The 23,750-nt window shown below is 46.9% G+C and overlaps 1 protein-coding gene across 3 annotated transcripts in view; it reads right to left on the bottom strand.

Annotated features, from left to right (window-relative positions):
• The window catches only part of CCDC142 (coiled-coil domain containing 142), a 127,299-nt gene that overhangs the window by 57,837 nt on the left and 45,712 nt on the right, over positions 1–23,750 (bottom strand). For all 3 annotated transcript variants that reach the window (XR_003855646.1, XM_029595585.1, XM_029595573.1), the window contains exons 5-6: positions 11,165–11,329; positions 7,344–7,501 (exon numbers count right to left, since the gene is read on the bottom strand). Coding sequence is in view for 2 of the 3 variants with exons in the window: in XM_029595585.1 (XP_029451445.1) it covers positions 7,344–7,501; positions 11,165–11,329 (323 nt within the window). In the remaining variant the exon portion in view is untranslated. The remainder of the gene's footprint in view (positions 1–7,343; positions 7,502–11,164; positions 11,330–23,750) is intronic.

The raw sequence follows: 23,750 nt of genomic DNA, 5'->3' as shown, positions 1-23,750 counted from the left end.
ATAATCATAACACTGCTGGAGACAGACACATACTGAAGGGCTGCAGGGTAGGCTCTGACCTGATATAGGATACCCTTTCAGTTTTGGTCTGTCTCCATCTGCTGGACAGGGAGCTCTACCCATGGTCTGGACTGATCCGGGTACGTACAGGAAACAAAAGCTATTCCCAATCAGAGTGGGAGGTTGCCCACGGTCCGGTTAACACCACCCTTGCAAAGGTTGAATCCTCTTGGGCCTGTATTTCCAGTCGATAGAACCGAGAGAAGGTGTGCAAGGAGGAGCACATCGCTGCTTGGCAGATATCGACGGGAGACAGCAGTCTAACTTCCGCTCATGAGACCACCTGAGCCCTAGTGGAATGAGCTTTAACCTGAGAAGATAATGGCTTGCCTGCCTCCACATGCTGTCTGGGTCCCTGCCAGGGATACCCTTGGAAAGGCAAGACATGCCTCAAGGTCTGTGGATCGAACTGGGAGAGGGAAGGCTTACAGGCTGAGGTTCCAACCAGACAGGGGCAAGTGAAGTAGTCGAATGTGCCTGTATGAAGGCTTGAAGACCCTGGAAAAATTCCACCCAAGAGAAGGCAGCTGGGTCCATGCCTAGCCCAGGAGGTACTGGGGTAGATGTTGCTGAAACTCCCTCACCCATGGATGACCCAGTCCCGGAGGTATTCAGATCTGGGATACTTCCAGTTAAGGCTGTGGCTAACCCATCCTCTGGGAGGAACCAGGCTTAGCAAAGTCTGGGAAGGCCAACTCTCCCTGTGTTTCTTCACAGTGCTGACATAAGTTGGAATCCAGGTCAGTCTGCGAAGCTCTAATATGACAATCAGCGCAGAGAGAAAGGTGCTTATGTTTCTTGGCTGCCAGAGCCATTGGCGGCGATAACTGTGTGTTCTGTCGGCTTGCACTGAAAATTTTATGCGCACAGATTTCAGGTGCCTAGGTGGGACACAACGAGGCGCACATGCAGCCCATGCGCCCAGCTTTATCCGTATCCTGTGCTTAATAGGTTGTGCGCGTGTGTGCATGCGCAACATTATCCACACAGCGTGTGCAGAGCCGACGCACTGCACGTACTGAAGTTCTATGGAGGGCAATACGGCACGCAGAGACGTGCACAAGATGGTGCCACCACAGCCTACCACGCGGTGGACCGACCAAGCCTAAAGCGGGGCCTAGCCCACCAGGGGGCCACTCAACCTGCTCAGAAGCCCATTTCTCCTTACCCCAATGGGATCAAGAACAATGTCGGTAAGGCTCACCGAGCTATGAGACTGGAGGAAGTCTTACTGAGACTCCTCCAAATGTCTCTAAATCAGGAGGTAAATCTTTTTTTTTTTTCTTACCTGGGTTCAGCACTTACTAGCTGAGTACAGAAACAGTCTCCGGCTGCGGTGAGAGAGGCCTTTGGCCGTCGTCACCACACTCAGCTTCCTGCACCTGCTGCTTTTCAGCTGCTTAAGCAGCAAAGGCTACACTAGGAACTGGCTACCAGACCAAGGCACACCTCTGAGGGATCTCAGAAATCACCTCAGGAATTCTCAACTGGGGGAGGGATCTTTAGGTATCACCGCAGGAAAGCAGGATTCAATTTTTTCTCCAATCTAAATGTAGAATTTCTCCTTCCAAAAAGTACAGTAATCCGCATAGGGAGAGGTATGTCCACCATCTGCTAGAGACAGAGAAATACTGAAGGGCTGTGGTCATTGCAGGGGAGTATCTAGGATGACATCAACTTTGAAATCTAACTCAGTCTCCATCTGCTGGCAGGGGAGCATAACCCATTGATCGTGAGTCCATCTGGCTACACACTAGGGAAATATGCTATTTTCAAAACTGCAATTTGCGCGCGTAAATCGGGGTCCACAAGTAACTTTGTGTATGTAAGAAAGGTGTGTGCAAGGGGCATTCCGGGGTGAGGCCAACATTTATAGGCATAAGTAGCTATTTTAAAACCTTCCAAAGTGACTTGCGTATGTCTTTTACTTGCTTATATTTAATTCTGCTCAATATCTAGTGTAAGTGATCGTAAACATTGTTAAAGTGAAAAACTTACTGGGTAGAAGGTCTGGATGCAATGGGGGGACTTCAGGCTGAAAAGCCAGGAGGGTCTTTATAAGCTGCAGATGGACTGGGTGAACTGGTAGACTAATAGGCAAAACTGGTTGTTTCATTGCCATGCACATGTTATAAAATACCCTGATTTATGCATGCAAAAGCAGACTTACGTATGTAAAAGCATCAAATTAATGCAATAAAAATCTACATGCATATCCTTGTGAAATTGGAAGTACAAATGTGTGAGTATATAAGTTGTGCACACTTGTCTGGCTAATTTACAATTTATTCGGGTAAGTAGCACCTTTCCTGCTACTTATCTGGATAAACTGTAAAAAAATACAGCAGCAACTTAACGTATGCCCATATACATGCGTAAATGGGCGGACATGAGCAGTTTTGAAAATTATCCTCTTAATGTTTTTACTTAACTGCCATGACGATGTTCTACTGAACGGTATACAAATTAATAAATAATAAATCATAATAATAAATAAATAATTATTGGGTGTTATTTGGTGATATCTACTGTTTTGAAATATTTTGCTGGTGTTAAAAATTTTGGCGAGTTTTCAATTATAGGATATTTTATTCATCAGCTGTTCTAAAATGTTTTTTATGAGTATAGTTTTACTATTATGATTTATATTTCCTGATTTTATTGTTTATGTAGAGACCTCCTGGTCTCCACTAGATGGCCCTAGATCCCTGCCCTGGGTTTTCGGCTTAGTGGGAGAAACCATTTCCTTATACCGCCTTCCCTTGAGGCTGGCTGTGAATGGTAGCTCCTTAGTTCACTGTGGGGGGGGGGAGCTATTGGTCTACAGAGTGTAGTAATTTTGTGTTTGCTTCTGGAGAGTAAGCAGCCATTTTTAGAAGCTGATTGGTTTTTGAGGAAATCTCTGCAGTACACCCCTTGTCTGCCTCAAATTTTGGAAAAAGACTTTGGTTTACATTTTGGGCAGTTTTTCCTGAGTTCACCCAAACAGACCCAAATCCAGGGGCCAGGGGTGAGAAGACCTGTGTATCCCTTCCCCTGAAGTGGAAGGGCAGCCGTGACTCATCACCTCAGAAGAGTAGTTTTTGGACTTTGAAAGTGTTTTGCCCTTACTGATTTTTTGAGGAGGCTCAGTGCCACCCCTTCCTTATGGTTGCAGTTGGGCTATATTAGCCTGTTTACTTTTCTCAGCATCACACTTTTCCTAACGAGAGGTCACATCAGAAGGAGTCCAAGGAGCAGAGGCAAGATCTTTCAGAGACCCACATCTCTGTATCTCCATCTGTATCTCCTTTGGGGCATAGGACACAGACTGAGGACTAACTGAACTCGTGTGAATCTCAGGTACTGTTTTTTTCATACTAAGGGGATCCCCCTCACATGTAGGAAATTCCCTGCCCAACTAGGATTTCCTTATCAGCTCACTCCCTGAGCGATAAGCACAAGCCCAGGGATCTGTACTGAGGACACATACACAGAGCAAGGGAAGATGAGTCCACATGGTAAATATCCCAGTGAGAGCACAGATTAAAGGAACAGTTATTCAATTAAATTGGTCATTTACCGTATTTTTTGCTCCAAAAGACGCACTTTTTTTCCCCCAAAAGTGGGCGGAAAATGTGCATCTTATGGAGTGAATATAAAAAAATAAATAATAATTAATTACAACCCCCCCACAATCCTGACACCCCCCCCCCCAAAGACTTGTCAAAAGTCCCTGGTGGTCCAGCGGGGGTCCCGGGAGCGATCTCCTGCTCTTGGGCCGTCGGCTGCCAGAAATCAAAATGGCGCCGGTGGCCTTTGCCCTTATTTGTGACAGAGGCTACCGGTGCAATTGGTCAGCTCCTGTCACATAGTAAGGGCAAAGGTCACCGGCGCCATTTTGATTACTGTCAGCCGACGGCCAAAGAGCAGGAGATCGCTCCCGGGACCCCCACTGGACCACCAGGGACTTTTTGGCAAGTCTTGAGGGGGTCAGGAGGGTGAGGGGTTGTAGTTAATTACATTTGAAGGGTTGGGTGGGGTTTTGTGTTTTCTTTATTTATTTTCCACGAAAGAGAATGATAAACGTTTTCTGATCCGGGGAGTGGACCGAAAAGGCCCTTCCCAGACCCAAAAATGAAACGGGGACAAAATAAAATGTATGCACACCCCTAATTTGCTCCATAAGACGCCTGGGAACAGAGCTGGTTCAGCACACCATTTTTTTTTAAATTTTCCCCCTCTGAATCCTAGGTGCGTCTTATAGTCAGGTGCTTCTTATGGAGCGAAAAATACGGTATTTATTCTGAAGAATCACAGTAAAATTTATTTTGAATACCCAATACTGTATCCTGTCTGGTTCCTGCATCACCATCCCAGAGTGAAAGAAAGAGAGACATCATATAGCCAAACATACACAGGAAGGAAAATCACACCACTATCTGGACCTAGACGGTTAGCCCCATCACCACCACCATAGAAAGTACCCAGACCTTGGGACAAGCAAAGAGGGGAAAAAATATGCCTATGGAGACAGTCCCAACAAACACATTTTTATGGCCCTTTTGGAGACAGTGCCCCCACCAAGAAAGGGTTACAATCATTTTATGAGAATAATGGTATTTCTGTTTTTCCATTGTTGCAAAGCATACACAGTCTGGTGTGTTTTGGTTTCCAGTTCAGTTTTTGTCTAAATATTTCTGTTTATACTTTGTGGTCTCTTTATTCTGTATTTGGTAAGATCTGTCTGTATTCTGCATATGTGACCAATGTGGTATTCTGCTAATGTGTAGGGATCTATAGCAGCTTGGCTTGTTCTGTTTTCCTAATAAGAGATATTAGTGTTTTAAGGCCTAGTGTAATATTTATTGTGTTGCTTTTTCATAGGTAGGGTTGTTATGGTTCGAGTACTATTTTGATATGGGAGGTTTACTATATTGTAGTTGTAATTCAGTTTTCTCATGGCGTTTCAAAGGCCAAGTCCACTCCCAACACACATTACAATAAACCTAATACCATATGGGTTCCAAGTGTCTTTTTCGCAGGATTTTCTGGTTGGCACTACAACAGTGCATGTAAATATAATAGACGCTGTAGACCAGATATAACGTGGGCAATGTGGTCTAAAGATTTGGTCCACATTATAAATGAGCTGCGTTATATCAAGTTTACATTCAGCGCCACATGGCCAAATAAATATGGAGTTATCCGGCTAAGCAGTGCTGAATATCTATCAAATTTGAAATTGGAAGACAACCTTTGACCATGTTATAAGCGATCTCGCATTATAACAAGCTGCATTACATCGGGTCTACAGTGTACATGTTTTTGTAAGTGATACTTTTAACTCAGAAGGCAATACTTTGAATGTCCTTTTTCAAATCTGTTATAAGCAAAGGCCTTTGGATGAAAGGTAGGTGGGGGAAAGCAGGAAAGTACCTAGGATGGAAATGGGGGGAGGGGAAGGATCTAAGATGTTATTGGGGAGGGTGGAGGAAAGAATTTTTCATGTGAGATCAAAAAATTTACAATATAAATGGGCTCTGACCGACGGCCCGCAAATGTGCAATAGAGAGCATCTCTACTGCTCATGCGCTGAACAGAGCTCTGCCTGACGTGCCACGCATGCGTGGGCAAGAGAGCACGTCTGTCACAGCAGCTGACGTGGCGTTTTGCAGCAGGGAGGAGCAGTGGCAGCGGTATCTGAGCGTCGGGCAGGCCAGCTACGAGCCCAGTGGTGAGGCGAATGCAAGAGAGAGACCCCGGAGAGCACGTCGAGCCGACATCAGCTTGAGCCCGTCCCTCCATTGCCATGGAAGGAGGGAGGGAGCTGGGATGGCCGGCCGTCACGCACAGGGACAGCAGTAAAAAGTTTGGCCGACAACAACCTGAGCCCATCCCTTCCGCCGCCGGGGAAGGGACAGACGGACCCAGCATGCAAAAGGACAGCAGTGAGAAGCCGCAGTACACAGGGAGGGAGGTACGGAGAGAGGCAGGTCCCCGTAGCGGCGACCCTCGACCTCTGCATCTCACAGGTTCATCAGAGTACAGCCGGCCTTGTAGAAGAGAACAAGATGGAGTGGAGGAGGGCTGAGGGGGAGGGATGGGGTTGAGGATAATGTGAGAGGGGAAGATGAGGGGATGGACGAAAAAGGGAAGAGGATATGAGTGCGTAAGTGGGAAGGGTAAGACGTTCTGGAGAAGAGAAAAAGAGAGAGTGGAGGAGGGCTGAGGGAGAGGGAAGGGGTTGTGGATGAGGTGAGAGGGGAAGGAAAGGGAAGATGAGAGGGGGTGGAAGGAAAAGGGAAGAGGATATGAGTGCATAAGTGGGAAGGGTAAGAAGTTCAGGAGAAGAGAAAAAGAGAGAGTGGAGGAGGGCTGAGGGAGAGGGAAGGGGTTGTGGAGGAGGGCTGAGGGAGAGGGAAGGGGTTGTGGATGAGGTGAGAGGGGAAGGAAAGGGAAGATGAGAGGGGGTGGAAGGAAAAGTGAAGAGGATATGAGTGCGTAAGTGGGAAGGATAAGAAGTTCAGGAGAAGAGAAAAAGAGAGAGTGGAGGAGGGCTGAGGGAGAGGGAAGGGGTTGTGGAGGAGGGCTGAGGGAGAGGGAAGGGGTTGTGGATGAGGTGAGAGGGGAAGGAAAGGGAATATGAGAGGGGATGGAAGGAAAAGGGAAGAGGGTATGAGTGCGTAAGTGGGAAGGATAAGACGTTGTGGAGAACAGAGCGGCTCTGACTGACGTGCTGGTCTGACCGATGGAATCTCGCCCGTTTTAACGGGCTTAACGGCTTGTTAAAATATAAATAAAACCAAAGAAAGCTAAATATCATTGTGTTACTCTTTTCATTTGCAAAATACTCAAATCCTTCCAGATTTATATCTGACACCACCAGAAAAATCTCACTCTTTGGCCTTCACCTACCTTTGGGATGGGAGGAGGGAAAGGGAGCTGATTATGCCAGGGAAGGTTGGAGACAGAGGGAAAGGAATGTAATTATGCCAGGGGGATGAATAGGGAGAGAGTGACAGGAATGTGATTATTTCCTCATGTTTTACATAGTACTCTTCGCTTTATGCATTGGTTTCCTGAGCTGACAATGTTCCGATACAAGATCTGAATACGTGCTAAAATAAAACAATAAAACTGAGAAGATATGACTTGGAAGTCAGAGTGGTCACAGACAAGTGAGCCAAGCAGTGATTTATATTACTGCAGAGCTGCTTTGAATGAAAGATATCCTGCACATCTTTCAGTGACAGGCCAGAGATGGTAATAGAGAGAGAACACGTTGAGGACTGCATCCTTACCATGAGATCTGCTTGAGTTACCAACAGGAACTGGTTGAGGGACCAAGATGAGAGGTACTGATAGGCTTTTGTCATCACCCAGAAACATGTGGACTCTATGGTAGTGAGGCATCGACTTAACACAGCAAGCCTGAGGGACAGGAACGCCGGCTCAATCACTGCAGGGAGAAAGGGACCACATAATGAAAGCAGTGTGGCAGAATAGGATGACCTGGTAAAAAATGTCAACTAAACATCAGGGTCTATCTTCTGCAATTGTCTGGCCAGCAAAGTTAGACAGATAAACTTATCTGGCAAACTATGTCAGGATATTCAGTGGCGCGGCAGTGCTGCTGAAGATACCCAACTATCTTCAAAGACAGCTGGATAACTTTATCTGGCTAACTTTAGGACTGCTCTATGGCATAACCAGATAACTTTATCTGGCTAACTTAACTTGGAGGCATTTTGGAGCAGAGATATGTGGCTAGGTTTTATCCAGCTAAGTAGTTAGCTGGATAACGTAAGAGACAGTCAACCAGCAGTGATTTTGAAATCCTGTCATTTATCCAGCTAAGTCCAAATTTCACCGGACAAATGGCGCTGAATATAGACCTCACAGTAACTTTGCTATCAACTGGTATAACCAGCAGGCATCAGAGGAATTTTTACCACTCTGAAGAGTATAAATGTCAACAAAAAAAGCACAAATGTAACAACTGAGGGGTTGCTTCCCTCATTTTGCACGGTCCTAAAACAGAAGAAGTACAAAGGTGATGTAATTCCAAAATCCATAGATATATGGACTTGGACTACAAAATTCATTATTTTTTTAAATATATTCAAAACACTGATTCTCATTTGTCAAACCGACTTTTGACAGGTAAGACACTAAGCTAAATAAAAAGAAGTAGTATCTTTACAAAAACATTTTTAAAGTAAAGCTTCCTTTCCTATATTCTTTTAGGGACACAGTAGATGTTATGGCTAATGGTGTTTGGGTGGATCCTTGGACACTGTGGCAGCTGACCACACCCACGGGGGGCAGTCCCGTGAGGGTCCATGGTGTCAGGCTAGACTCTGGACACACAAACACACAGGCCGATATAGTACAGTGCACTCCAGTGGAGCGCACTGTTAGCCCAGGTTTGGTCGCGCGTTTTCGATGCGCTAGCTTTACCCCTTATACAGTAAGGGGTAATAGCGCATCGAAAACGCACGTCCAACCCCCCCGAAACTAATAGCGCCTGCAACATGCAAATGCATGTTGATGGCCCCTATTAGTTATTCCCCCAAGCTGCACATTTTACTTTCAGAAATTAACGCCTGCCCAAAGGCTGGCGTTGCGCTGGCAAAGTGTACAGAAAAGCAGAAAAAAACTGCTTTTCTGTACACCCTCCAACTTAATATCATAGCGATATTAAGTCAGAGGCCCCAAAAGTAAAAATAAAAAATCGGCCCGCGGATCAGAAGACAGACGCTCAATTATGCCAGCGTCTGTTTTCCGAACCCGTGGCTGTCAGCGGGTTTGAGAACCAACGCTGGCAAAATTGAGTGTCGGCTGTCAAACCCGCTGATAGCTGCCGCTCCTGTCAAAAAGGAGGCGCTAGGGACGTGCTAGTGTCCCTAGCGCCTCCTTTTACCGCGGGCGCTCGCCAGCTCTCCCTCACGTTTTTCTGTATCGGCCTGACAGATTGGAATCTTATTAAACAGATTTGAGTAACCACCAGAGGTGACAGTAGTGAGTAGTGATTGTAAAGCCCGGCTGGGCACGTCTCACACAGAACGCTGGAACAGCGGATCCTCTGCAGGGCAGTGCTGTAGTGGAAAGAGACTGAGAATTATGAGCACAAAATGAGAATAGCATTCAGAGTCCCAAGTTGAAATAGGAGAAGCTCCGAGACAGGGAGAGCAGGCCCTCAAGGAGCGAGTACCTGATCCCTTAGAGCAGAGAGACTCGGTAGCATTGTACTCACTTAGCAGTAACCGAGATTCCACTAGACGAGAGGTCTGGCACCAGAGCAGGGAGCAGGGCCTCGAGGAGCAAGTACCTGATTCCAGTGAAGTTTCTGTACTCACTGATGGTAGCTGTAAGTTGGTTCTTCCAAGTAGAAGGGCAGCGGTTGCAGATAGCAACACAGGGAACATGGGTCCTCGAGGAGCGAGTACCGGTTTCCTGATAGCACCTGAAAGAAGCAGAGAAGCCCCCGAGGAGCAGGTACCCTGTTAGTGACCCCGAAGGGTAGTAAGAGTTCCAGATAGAGCTGGAGTGGCAGAGTAGCTTAGGAACGGAGAGCGAATCCCATCCGTACGAATCCTGATTGTAAGAATCCTGTTGCTAACTCAACGAGCTAGCAAATACTGTGGGCAGATATACCCAGAAGTCGTGACATCAGAACAGGGGGACGCCCCTGAGGTTCGCGCCAATGTAGAGTTAAAGATGAGGGCGGCATGCGCGTGCCCTAGAGGTACCTTGAAGGAGAATGGCGAGAGGCAGCACCAAAGCCAGTCCGGGGACACCGGAGAGAACGGCAAGCAGACGTCGCGGCAGCCATCAGTCCAAGGTAAGCAGGAGGAGCAGAGAGTAGAGAGAGGTAGGCGGGGTGAAGCCATCAAAGACCGACAGATGCAACAGTAGACCAGGGTTGGACCCACTATAGCCAATGGGCATCTTCCTCCCAGCACACAGCAGCGACATCATTTCTGCTGGCCCACGAGAAAGGAAGTGACATCTGTGGGCTAGTGGACAGGGATCCAGACAGTCAAGTGGCCTTATGTAGTTTGCATTTGCTCCTGTTTGTTTTCTTATCCTAGCAGCATTTTCAGAATATAATGTCCATGTATATCTTGCATGTTTTATTGTAGTATTCTTTGCTCTTGTATACAAAGAAAATTAATAAATAGTAAAAAAAAAAAAAAAGGACTCAGGCCTCCAAATAAAAGTATGCATGAATGGTCACTCGAAGCTGCATCTCCAGAAGAATATAGGAAGAATAAATGCAATGCAGGGAATTGCAATGTAAAACGTAGGAGCTAAATACAGAAGAGAAGTGGGGGATGAACAGGATTGTTATGGCATGGCTATTGTCTTGAATGAAAACTGACATATCAGTGTCTAATGCATTTGAGAGTCTATTTAGAAGTTTGTACATTCGTAATAGATTTCAGTTTATTTTTTGGGGGTAATTTATTTTTTGAAGAAATGGATTAAATTGAGAAAAATGGGACAGCATGGCAGAAATCCAGTGGTCCGACATCAAGGAAAGCACAAAAGCAGATTTAGCCGGCGGTCCGAGCCCATTTACCTGGGTGAACTGGCTGACGGTAAAGCGCCCGGCTCTTATCCAGGTAACTGGGGATCAACGATGTATGGGCTTCCATCTAGGGAAACAGGCAGGCTCAGAGGTGGAGTGAGCTCGAAGGAAACAATAATGCGCAGAGTTTTGCATTTTCAAAACTCCACACGTTATCGTGAAGTGAAAAACATACCTACAGAAAAAAACCATGCAATTCTCTAGGGGTAATGTTGCCCGGGGCAATTTTCCCCATGGGAAAATAGGCTCCTACTTTCCTTTTCAGAACAGGTGCGGAATCCATGAGTAAGAATGTGAAGAGCCTGCAGACTTTACAACTACACAGGCCGTTTTAAAAATTGCCCCTGTAATTCACCTGGCGAGCTTCAGAAGGCTTTCTGACATGATGGCAATACACTCATTTAATTCAGAGCATGGGGACTACATCAGCACACTTCATACCCCACTGCTGAACCCCCCCTGCCTGACCTGTCACTTCTCTCAATGAATCGGGGTGAGAGGGGAGCAGAGGTGGTTAGAGCTACTTACTAGTACCGAGGTTCCAGGGGGAGTCTAGACACTGCAATAAAAATTCCAGAGGCTGAAAAAGATCCAGTAGAAGTCCCGCTGTTCTGCTTCGCACAATTCCATCAGCTTGGCTTGGCTCAGGAGCACACTTATCATTTACACCAAATCCTAATGCACTGCTGAACCCTGGAGAGACAAAAAAAAAAACGTCACAAAAAAGGAAGAATCCCCCACTACCAAAAATAAAAATTATTTATAAATGACACAATCAGAGATGCCAAATATTAAATATTATGAACACCTGGGACTATCACTGTGCTCCTATGTCTGTGCAATTCTGGAATTACATCAAGAACAGGAGCTCAAGCCTACTGAGATACCAAGATAAGCCTAAGAAACACTATCAGCAAGTTTGCTTCTCTGTAAACAGGGTACTCTGTAGACTGCAGGATAAATCAGCCATAACACTGGGGTGATGTCATCCGACAGCGCCAACATGGAGCCAGTTCTCGGAGATCAGATAATGTCTGAGTATGCATGGCAATTCCTGCATGTGCACGTTGCCTCGCAAGCCCCTCAGTGTCTTCCAAAGCTTAAGCTTTAGCAAGATAGGCGACTCTCCAGAGAAGAGGATAGGTATTAAGCATGGCTAACTCATCCTGCAGTCTACAGAGAACCCTGTTTACAGAGAAGCACTCTGTAGACAAGCAATCATAAATCAGCCATAATGAATGAGGGATCCTAAGCTGAGGGTTGGTATGCGGAGCAACTACTGAAACAGGCAACTTGGGCCCTAGCAATAGAGAGCTGACTATTGGGTGAACAGGCTGCATAGAACCGCTTGTCCAAAGTTGCTGTCTTCCATGGATGTGCCGTCCAGAGAGTAATGGGATGTAAAGGTATGAAGAGAGGACCAAGTAGCAGCTTTGCAGATGTCTTCAATGAAAGTGGCTCTCAGATGAACCATGAGAAATCACCATGGCTCTCAGTTGATGAGCTTTGATAGAGCCTGAAATCTGAAAGTCGGCCAGTGCATAGTAGTGTACTATATAGTCCAACTAGCCAATTAGAAAGAGGTCTTTTGGCAACTGCCTCTCTCAAACAGTTGGGATCAGAAAACACAAGCAGTTGAGAAATTTGACGGTGAGGTTGAGTCCTCTTCAAGTATTATGCTAGGCTTCCCTTTCAGTCCAGGGCATGAAGAGCTCATTCTCTTTTGTGTGCATACATTCTCATGAAACTGCTCTGATGATTTCTAATGGAAGTGTAGTAATTCAAATAAATTTATTTATTTATTTATTTATTTTAGATTTTTATATACCGGCATTCAAGACATCAGTCACATCATGCTGGTTCACATAAAACAGGGGTGCAAAGTAAACATAACTATAACAATGGTGCTGAAAAGGCAGTTACATATAACAAGGTGATAAGAACTTGGCTTAGAAGGAAGAGAAAGGACAGGTTATTAATTCACACAAGTAAATCGATAGAAGATAAGGTCAACCATAGTGTAGATGGAGATTAGGGGTGGCTTGGAAGTATTAGATCAATTGGCGTCTGGGAAGGCTTGTATGAATATCCAGGTCTTTAGTCTTTTTTTGAAGGTTGAGATGCATGGTTGTATTCTGAGATTTGAGGGGATGGAGTTCCATAACGGTGGGATGGCTGTAGAGAAAGCTCGGTCTCTTAGTGTGCTGTGTCTGGTAGATTTGGACGGTGGTACCTGTAGCGAACCCTTGTAAGCATCTCTTGTCGGTCTTGACGAATTGTGTAGTTGGAGAGGGATCTGTAGGTCAATGGGAGCCAGTTGGTGGATGTTTTTGTAAGTGGTAAGAATGGCCTTGTATATTATTCTAAAGTGGATAGGTAGCCAATGGAGGCTCTTTAGAATGGGGGTTATGTGGTCCCTTCTCCTGGTATTTGTCAGAATTCGTGCAGCTGCATTTTGCACCATCTGAAGCGGTTTGGTGTATGAAGCGGGAAGGCCACGTAGGATGGTGTTACAATAGTCTAATTTTGAAAAAATGATTGCTTGCAGAATGGTTCTGAAATCTTGGGCATGGAAAAGAGGTCTAATTCTTTTCAGCACTTGTAGTTGATAGAAACAGTCTTTGGTGGTTTTGTTAATAGTGGCTTTGAAATTCAGGCGATTATCAACTAGGACTCCTAGGTCTCTCACTTGTGTGATTGTTTGCGTGGCTTGCTGTGCAGAGGTTGTTCTCTGAGGCGATGAGCAGTAGTTCAGTTTTGCCGGAGTTTAATACCAAGTTTAGGCTGGTGAGGAGGAGTTTAATTTTTTGAAGGCATGTATCCCAGTAAGCCAGAGTTTTTGCGAAGGAATCCTTAATGGGTATCAGGACCTGGATATCGTCCGCATAAAGGAAGTGTTTGAGGTTGAGGTCGGTGAGTAGTTGGCATAACGGTATAAGGTAAATGTTAAATAAAGTAGGAGACAGGGAGGACCCTTGTGGGACTCCTACTGACGACGGGTGTAGAGAGGATTCTTTGTTCTGGATCTTGACCTTGTATCCTCTGTTGCTGAGAAAGGATATGAACCAAGATAGTGCTGTGCCTGAGATACCTATGGAGGCTAACTGGTTAATGAGTAGGGAATGATTGACGGTGTCAAAGGCTGAAGAAAGGTCCAGTAGGATCAGTAAGAAGGCTTGACCTTTGTCGAGGCCCAGGATGAGGTAATCTGTTAAGGAGATGAGGAGGGACTCCGTGCTTAGTGTTTTGCGGAATCCGTATTGTGATGGGGATAGGAGGTTATTTTCTTCAATGTAGTTTGAGAGTCGGGTGTTCACCAATTTCTCCATAATCTTGGCTATGAAGGGGAGGTTGGCGATCGGTCTGTAGTTGTTTGGGTCATTAGGATCTAGATTAGGTTTCTTGAGTAGTGGTTTGAGAGAGGCCAATTTTAGGTCATCTGGGTAAGATCCTTGTGTTATTGAGCAATTTATGATGTCTGACAGGGATTTGGCGATGGAGTCAGGGATTGATAGGAGCAATTTCGAGGGGATGTGATCCGAAGGGTGAGAAGATGGCTTCATTTTCCGTAGTATACCTTGGATCTCAATGGAAGAAGAAAAAATAAGCAAACAAACAATACTTGGTTAATGTTGAATGCAGACACTACTTTTGGAAGGAACTTAAGGTGAGTTTGTAAAACAACCCTATTCTGAAACAAGTGTAGGCATGGTAAATAAGAGACCAGAGCCTGTAATTCCCTTATTCTTCATGCCAAAGTACCACTTTCCAGGTGAGACACCTCAAGTCCACTGACCTGAGAGGTTTGAAGGGAGCTTTCATGAGTTGAGATAGGACCATACTGAGATCCCAAGGCACTGGAGGCTTGGAATGCCTTCATGAATTTAGATACTAAAAAGTGGAAAAAGATTGGATACCCATCCACTTGCTGATGATACATCGCAATGGTGCTGAGATGCATTTTAACTGAAGAGGTGCTGAGGCCTAGGATGAGAGGAAGAAAAGTTACTGAAATCAGTCCCTCATAATACAGTAGAAATAAACCAGTTGGTTGATCCCACACCATGTAGAGAAATCTTCCACTTGAAACTATAGAATTTTCTAGTTGCAAGCTTCCTAGCTGAAATCAGCACATCCTCCATTTCCCTAGGAAGGAGTAAGGAGGAAACTACGGCACATTCAAAATCCATACTATGAGGGCAGCGATGGCAGAGTCTGCCACCCTCCTGGGTAATTATTCAGAAACACCCCCAAGAGGGAAAGCTGAACTGACAAATGGAGGAGGTACCTCATTTGCTGTGGCCAAGCCGGAGCTATGAAGAAGATCATCTTCACTTTGTCCTGAATGACTTTCTGAACAGTTCTGGCAATGAGAGGAATTGGCAGGTATGAAAGTCTAGACTAGACTGAAGCCCAAAAGCATCAGGTGCTAACGTGTAATCGCTCAGATGCATGGAGCAGAACTTCTCGAACTTCCAGTTGTTCTCTGAGAGAAACAGGTTGATTACTGGAGTTCCCCAAAGACATAACAAGTTGTTCACAATCTTTTAATCCAAGGACCATTCGTGCAGTGGTTGAACTCTGCTGACATCATCTGCAGGCGTATTCTGTGCATTCAGTAGGTAAGTCACTTGGAGATGCACATTATGAAGACAGGCTCATGATCAGATTCGGATGGCCTCTTCACAGAGGGTGTACTAGCCCATGCCCCCTTGTTTGTTTATATAGAACACAGCCACCTGATTGTCTGGTCTGGATCAAGATTCTCTTGCCCAAGAGCGGGTGGGAAAAAGACCTTGTTGGATATTGGATGGCCCACAGCTCCAGAAGGTTGATTTGTAAGTGGCTTTCTGCTTGAGACCATATTCCTTGAGTCCATGCAGCACCATGGACATTCCCCAACCTCTGGCAGAGACATCTAGATAGGGTCGTTTGATGCGCCAGGACACACGGCAAGACAGCTAGTGCCGGGACCTGTGTTTTCATTCACCACTGGAGGGATGCTCGGATTGTCACGGTTTTGTCTGATACGCAGTCACCCCCATACAAAGGTTCCGCCTGCTGTACAACCTTCCTTTCACCAGGGTCCTCAGTGAGCCTCGTTCCTAGATCTGCCAGTTGTCTCATTACTGGTCAAATCACACCTCAGTCTCAGCCCTACTTAATCCAGCTTACTCAATGCATCAGTGCTTCTTCATTGAGTCACCTTGGCTCACTGACCTGGCCATCTTGTCCTTGATATCCTGTCTTGTGGCCTATCTGGGTCTCTTGCTTTGCTCTCTGGTCTCTCAGGCCTTCTTGTATTGCTTTCTGACACCCTGGACCTCTCTGCCTTACCTTATGGCCTCTGAGCCTGCCTGGTTCTCCTAGCCAGCCTTGTGCCCTGTTGGGCTTAACTGTTTATTGTTGTCTGTCCAGGTCCTGTCCTTGTTCTGTCTTACATTGCCCTATCCAATAGCTTGTCTGTTTCCCAGTCCTTGCCCCTTGCCTCTGGTCCAGTCCGTGCCCTGTATCCAGCCCCAAGACAGTACCTGATTCCAGTTTCCAGCCTGCCTTGCCTTGTCCAGCCAATGCCTGACCTCAGTTTCCAGTCCATACTATGATGTTCCTCAGATGATGTCCTGCTGGCCCTAGAACCCAAGGGCTCAACCTGCAGGAGGTGTTGGTTAGGCAGAAGACCAGCTCCATTTCTGCCCTGCAGCCCTGTACTGCTTTCTATGGGGATGCTCCTTAACTCCAGCCTGCTAGACTATGACATGCATCTCAGAAGTTACTAATACTAGGTCAGATAACAGTTGAAACAGTTGACCCCACTGGCATTGAAGGACCCACTGAAGATCTCGCTTGTGCACACAAGTCAAAGAAACCACAAGAAACCACCATGAACATACGATTTAGAACGACAAGGGATCGACCTTGCTGATGTCTGGTTCTGCTGTAGAAGGAACCTCTTTAGGCCAGTCAAAACGCCAGTGAGTCTACCTAGGCTCCTATGAACTGGATTCTCTAGGATGGGAACAAGTTGGATTTTGAGAAATTGACTAGGAATCCCAGGGACTGGAGAAGGGGGATTGGTGCAGAAGGACTTGAGCACACCTGCCAGAGATAAGCCCATCATCTTGTGACCTCGGGCAAGTCACTTCACCCTCCATTGCTTCAAGTACAATCTTAGGGCCTGATTTACTAAGGCTTTTTTTCCTCATTCTGTGTCTATATTAAAAAAGCTTAATAAATCAGACCCAGACTGTAAGCCCTCTAAGGACAGGATAACACCTACTATACCTGAATGTAATTCACCTTGAGTCTCCAATGAAAAGGTGCGAGCTAAATCTAAAATTTTTTAAAAAGTAACAACCAGTTGTCCAGATATGAGAACACGCAGACTCCCTTCTTGAAGTGCTGGGCAGCTAAAACTGTGAGACAGTTTGTGAACATTTTTTGAGACATCAAGAGGTCAAATGGGAGCACTTTCCATTGATAGTGCACGCTCTCCATCATAAAACCGAGGAACCTTAGAAGGGTGGGGGTGAATGGGAATGTGTGCTTAAGAGTCTTTAAGATCCAGAGCACACATACAATCCTTCAGTTGAATGAAAGGCAAAATCATCTGGAGGAAATTAATCTTGCACCTCCCCTGGACCAAAAGTCTGTTCAGTTTCCACCAATCCAGATTAGGTCTCAGCTCCCCCACCCCCACTCACTTCTTTAGGATCAAAAAGTACCAGGAATAGAAAACCGTGCCACACACCCAAGAAGGGAGAAGCACTATGGACTTCTGCTGAAGGAGGCTATTTCCAGCTGCAAATAACCAGATTAGGAGGGGTCAGAACTAAAGACTGATCATCTGCACTGATGCATTGCTCTCCAATGAACCTGAAGGCACCCCAACACTCATTGAGGGGACATAGCTGTCCCCTCAATGCTGAGGGGACATAGCTGTCCCCTCAGCATTGAGGGGACAGCTATGTCCTGCTGTGTGCCAGCAAGCTCCACGTTGACAAGACAAATGGCATCCTGGATAGTACTGGGACCAGAGCATCTGAGAAGAACAGGCGGCTTATCACCATAGAGACTTTCTGCGCTAGGAATGATGAAGTGAACCATGCCAAGGGGCCTGATGCTCTGCTCAGTGACAATGAGGAATCAATGCCAGCAGAGCTCTGCACCAATGGCACTGATATCTTTGGCACCAATGGAAATGGCCCTCGACAGGATCCCTCATGATGCTTAGGCGCTCTTCTCGGTACCTCTTCTGGCGCCTTCTATAATCACACTCGACGCCTGACAGATCTGGAGGTTAGCGACACAGGAGGAGAGCTTTTCCAGAAGTCTCACATGATAATGAGGGGGCCAAATCTTGGAGGTGGGGTCAGGTGCTATGGTTCTGGGAGTTAGAAGAGGCCTTGCTCCAAGGTGTGGAGTAGCTATGCTGCCCAGTCTTGCATAGAGGCTTCTGGGACTTGCCCTATGGTGCCCTACTCAGAGCTTTCATCTTCCAGATGCAGTAATGTTGTGCCTGCTGGGACAGCCAGCCACAACTGAGGCAATTAGGAGCAGTTAGGCTGTGATAGCAAATTGAGTGGATGTCTATGATGGACATGCAATGCTCACACTCGCAGACCATGGGTTTTTTAGCCTTGGATTTCTCCATGAATTCCTTTTTTTTTTTTTGGTAAAACTTAAAGGTTCTGTTGAGGGGCTGCTGAGGCAGCAATGAAGAGGGCCTTGCAAACCTGAGGCAAAAATGAAAAAAGTCAAAACCAGAAGTAAGAAAAATACATTTGTGCAGTAGCTGAGATGAAGAACTAAAGGACTGAAAAGGCGGCGTCCGCATGTGGAAGATCCTGTGCCTGCTCAGACTATCTCAGCTCCAAGAGCTGGGTCTGTGCTGGTACCATCAGGTGATGTCACCCATATTTTATGGCTGATTTATGCCTGCTTGACGAGAGAGAGACTGGAACAATCTCACCAAACAGTAATATGAAAAGGAAAATTGGGTTCTTACCTGCTAATTTGCGTTCCTGTAGTACCAAGGATCAGTCTAGACCGCTGGGTTGTGTCTCCCTTCCAGCAGAAGGATTCAGAGAAAAAACTGAAAGGCACCCCCTCTTACCCTGGTGTGCCACCTGCGATCCTTCAGTATAATCCATACCATTGCAGAATAAAACATATCATAACCTCAACATAAGAACCAATAGCAATATCAAACCAACTAATGAAAGAAACTGCATAACTCCTGGAACTTATGTACATGGAGGGAGTATTTCCATATGCAACGTAAATGCTGTCCATTTGAGAATATTCTGCAGAATAAAAAATGATAGCAAACGGACTCTCCAGATTCCATGGGTGGGTGTCTGGGCTGATCCTTGGTACTATAGGAACGGAAATTAGCAGGTAAGAACCAAATTTTCTTTCCATGTATGTACCAGGATCAGTCCAGACCGCTGGGATCTACCCAAGCTGCCCTAAATGGGGTGGGACCTGGAGAGTCCTGCTCGAAGAACACTACTGCCAAAACAGTCACCATCCGGAGCACGGACATCCAAACAGTAATGCTTAGCAAAAGTGTGTAAAGATTTCCAAGCAGCCACTCTGCAAATTTCGTGCAGCAAAACAAACTGACTCTCTGCCCAAGACGCCGCCTAAGATCGAATTGAATGCGCTTTTAAACCTTCCGGTACTACACGCCCAAGACATATATATGTCGAAGTTATGGCTTCCTTCAACCATCGGGCAATAGTGGCTTTAGTTGCCTTATGTCCTTTCTTAGGACCACTCCATAAGATGAACAGATGATCAGACAAATGAAAAGCATTGGTTACCTCCAGAGAGCGAAGCAGAATCCGCCACACGTCTAATCTTCGCAAGTTGTGAGCCTGAGGCGAATTCCGATCCAAATCTGTGAAGGCAGAAAACTCCACGATCTGATTCAAATAAAACCCCGACACGAACTTCGGTAGAAAGTAGGGCACCGTCCTAAGGGGTACCCATGAATCCAAAATCCGGAGAAAAGGTTCCCTACATGACAACGCTTGAAGCTTAGAGATGCGCCGTGCCGAAGTGATAGCCACCAGGAAAATCGTCTTAAGTGTCAAGTCTTTCAAGATGGCCTGTTTCAAAGGATCAAATGGAAGACTGCACAAGCCATGGAGAAACAGATTCAAATTCCAAGAGGGACACACTGGACGAACCGGAGGGGTCAAATGTTTAGCACCTCTCAGGAAACGCTTTACATCCGGATGAGCCGTCAATCTTCCCTTGCAAACATCCCAGGGCGGCTACTTGAACCCTGAGAGAACTGCAAGCCAAGCCTTTCTTCAGACCCTCCTGTAAGAACGCCAGAATATGGACAATTGAGGTGTGCCGTGGTAACATATTCAACCCGCTACACCAGGAATCAAAAATGTCCGGACTCAAACATAGGTGAGTGAGGTGGACATTTTTCGTGCTTGCAGGAGGGTGGAAATAACAGAATCCGTATAACCTTTCTTCCTCAACTGCCGTCTCTCATAAGCCAAGCCACTAGACAAAAGCGATCTATTTGATCGAAAAATACTGGACCTTGCCGAAGAAGATTCGGTAGATGACTGAGCTGAAGAGGACCGTCTATCGCTAAGTTGATCAGATCTGCAAACCACGGCCGCAGTGGCCACTCCGGAGCCACAAGAACAACTGAGCCTGTGTGAGCCTCTATCCTTCGCAAGACCTTGCCCACCAACGGCCAGGGAGGAAAGACGTATAGCAGAATGTCGCAAGGCCACAGCAGGACCAAAGCGTTGACATCTTCCACCCCGTGTTCCATCCTGTGACTGAAGAACCGAGCCACCTTCACATTTCTCTGAGTCACCATCAGGTTCAGGCAAGGAACATCCCACCAACGAGTCACGAGATGCATCGCCTCCTCGGAAAGTTCCCACTCTCTGGGATTGAGATGCTGGCGACTGAGAAAATCTGCCTGAATGTTGCCGATCTCGGCTATGTGGGAAGCTGCCAGCCAGTCCAGATGGCGCTCCGCCCAGAGCATTAGCCAATCTGCTTCCAATGCCACTGGACGACTTCTGGTTCCCCCCACTATTGATGTAAGCCACTGTTGTCGCATTGTCAGACAATACTCCCACTGATCGGCTCACCAGGGGAAGGAAACTGCGCAACGCCAGATGTACTGCCCTGGTTTCCAAGTGATTTAAGGACCATTTCACCTGCTGCCCTGTCCAACGGCCCTGAGCTGCCCTCGATTGGCAAACCGCATCCCAGCCGGAACGGCTGGCATTTGTCATCACAACCACCCACTGGGGCTCCTCCAGGTCCATTCCGCTCTGCACATGGGCCGGAATCAACCACCAACGGAGACTGGACCTGGCAGGTTCCAAGAGCGGCAATCGGATTTGGAACTCTTCCGACTTCAGGTCCCAACGAGAAAGTAACACTCTCTGCAAGGGTCTCATATGAGCAAAGGCCCAAGGGACTAATTCTAGAGTAGACGCCATAGAACCAAGCACCTGCAAGTAATCCCAAACCCGGGGTAGCGGTAGAGACAACAGCTGCTGGATCTGCGCCGTTAACTTGTCAATTCGCTCCTGCGTGAGAAAGACCTTGCCAACCGATGTGTCGAACCGAGCACCCAAGAAGTTCAGCACCTGGGACGGGACTAATTGGCTCTTGGTAAAATTGACGACCCAACCAAGGGATTGGAGCTGGGCCACTACTGATTGAAATGCTGTCCTGCAAAGCTCTTCCAACTTTGTGCGAATGAGCCAATCGTCCAGATAGGGATGAACCAAAATCCCCTCCCGCCTGAGGGCCGCAGCTACTACCACTATTATTTTGGTGAAGACGCGGGGAGCTGTCGCCAACCCGAATGGGAGTGCCTGAAACTGATAATACTCGCCCAGAATCATTAACCGTAGAAACCTCAGATACTGTTTGCGGATCCCTAAGTGAACTTACGCTTCTATCAGGTCTAAAGAAGCCAAATATTTGCCAAAGTGGACAACCGCAATGACTGAGCGAAAAGTTTCCATGCGAAAACAGGGTACCCGAAGTGCTTTGTTCACTTTCTTCACATCTAAGATCGGGTGGAAGGAGCCTTTCTTCTTGGGAACCACGAAATATATGCAGTATCTGCCGCTCCTGCATTCCTCCGACGGGACCAGGACAATGGCTCCCAGCGCTTTCAACCGGCCCAGGGTTTGAAACACCACTGTCCGTTTTGTGCGGGCCCCGCAGGGTGACATCAAGAACAGGTCCCGCAATGGGCGTGCAAAATCCAAAGCGTAGCCGTGTTCAATGATGCTTAGAACCCACTGGTCCGACGTAATCTTGACTCACTCCTCGAAGAATAGAGACAGGCGCCTGCCTATCACCGGAACAGAGGAGTGGGCCAGGACACCTTCATTGGGAGGACTTGCCCCCGGAAGATCCCTGAGGACCCCATCGCGGAGAGGCCTGAGGCTGCGAAAGAAATGAGACCAAGCCTGAGACCGCGTCGACGGCTGATGTGGAGTGAAGGCCGGAGCCCTGGTCTGCCGAAATTTGTGCTGTCCCTGATACCGAGGGCACGCCGACCCAAAGGAACTGGAGGTTCTAGGCTTGTCCTCCAGTAACTTGTACACCTTTCATCCCCAAGGGATTTGATAAGGGCTTCCAGATCTTCCCTGAACAAGAATTTCCCTTTAAAGGGAAGATTGCCTCGGCCTCCAAAAAGACCTTGTGCATTAAAAGCACAAACTTGGAAGAAAAGGGACGCTGCCCCTTTAAGCACCTCCCCCCCCCCCCCCCGGGAGGGTCAGAGCTCGGAGGGGAGGCAGGCACTGGGAACTGCTGTCTAACAGGGATCAAATTCGGCAGGGAGAGAGGAGGAGGAGGGATCTCCCCCTCACCCTGCATCCAGCCCTCCACTTCAGCGTGGTGGAGGCAAAATGGCTGCCATTCCCGCACTAGACAGGGACGGCCGAGGCCAGCAGAGGCGCGAATTCCTCCCTGTGCCCCAGAAGCGCGCCAAAAACGACCCGCTGCTGCTTCCCGACGGTCCTTTCCCTCCCAGGAGGCACCGTGTACAAAGGCCATCATGGGAGAGCTGCGCTACCGTCTCCTCGCACACAAAACATGGCGAACCCCGCGGCATGCCCGCGGAGAGGTAGCGAGCAGGAGGCCAAAAAAAGCGGCGAAAATCGCCCTTCCGGAGCCCCGGGAAACCTGTGCGCACGGTAGCAAAATAAGTTTTTTTTTGTTTTTTTTTTCAAAAATGCTGACACGCAGCCACCCAGGGGAAAAAACGCCCCTGGGGCCTCAATCGCAACACAGGCAGCCCCCCCGAGGAATTATGCCGTCTCTGGGTGCAAGGGGGAGGGACCTGCCCACCGGTTAATCCCCTTACTCACCGGCAGAAGAAGCGGCTCCAGGAAAACAGTTAACGGGGTATCTAACTCCAGCCGTGCCTCAACCAAGCCAGCAGCCTCAGGAAGACTGATCTGTTACCTCTAGAAAGAAAACTAACTACTTTTTTTTAAATAGCTGATTTAGCCACTTGTAGAAAGCAAACTCCTCTAGGTCTTACTATTCCTGGCTTGCTTGCTTTCCTTGTTTTTTTTTTTAATGAATCAGGACCACAGGTTCTGTCACCCTCATCTGCTGGAGTCAGAGAAATACTGAAGGATTGCAGGAGGCACACCAGGGTAAGAGGGGGTGCGCCTTTCACTTTTTCTCTGACTCCATCTGCTGGAAGGGAGACCCAACCATCTGGACTGAACCTGGTACGTACAGGGATCCAGCCTTTTAGATTTGGTAAATACATTCAAATCTGAAAAATGATACAAGGTAGCAGAATAAGTGTTTATATTACATTGTTTATTAACTTACTTATGGCATACATTGGCTGTGTTATCCAATTTTAATACATTTCCAATATTTCAGAATGTTTTTTAAAAACTCTCTTAACTGATAACTCGCCTTTCCTTTTATTCCCTCCCATCTCAGCCCAAATGTCTCTTGTCTCTCCACAAACATTTAATGTTATTTATTCCATGGTGATTCCTTTCCATGAACAAAAAAGAGTCTCATGCTCTGTGAAAAGTATAACCTTTCTTAACTGCCCTGACTATGATTTCATCAT

The sequence above is a fragment of the Rhinatrema bivittatum genome, chromosome 1 (genome assembly GCF_901001135.1).
Source record: "Rhinatrema bivittatum chromosome 1, aRhiBiv1.1, whole genome shotgun sequence".
Classification (NCBI taxonomy): Eukaryota; Metazoa; Chordata; class Amphibia; order Gymnophiona; family Rhinatrematidae; genus Rhinatrema; species Rhinatrema bivittatum.
This window is presented reverse-complemented; position numbering and strand designations above follow the sequence as displayed.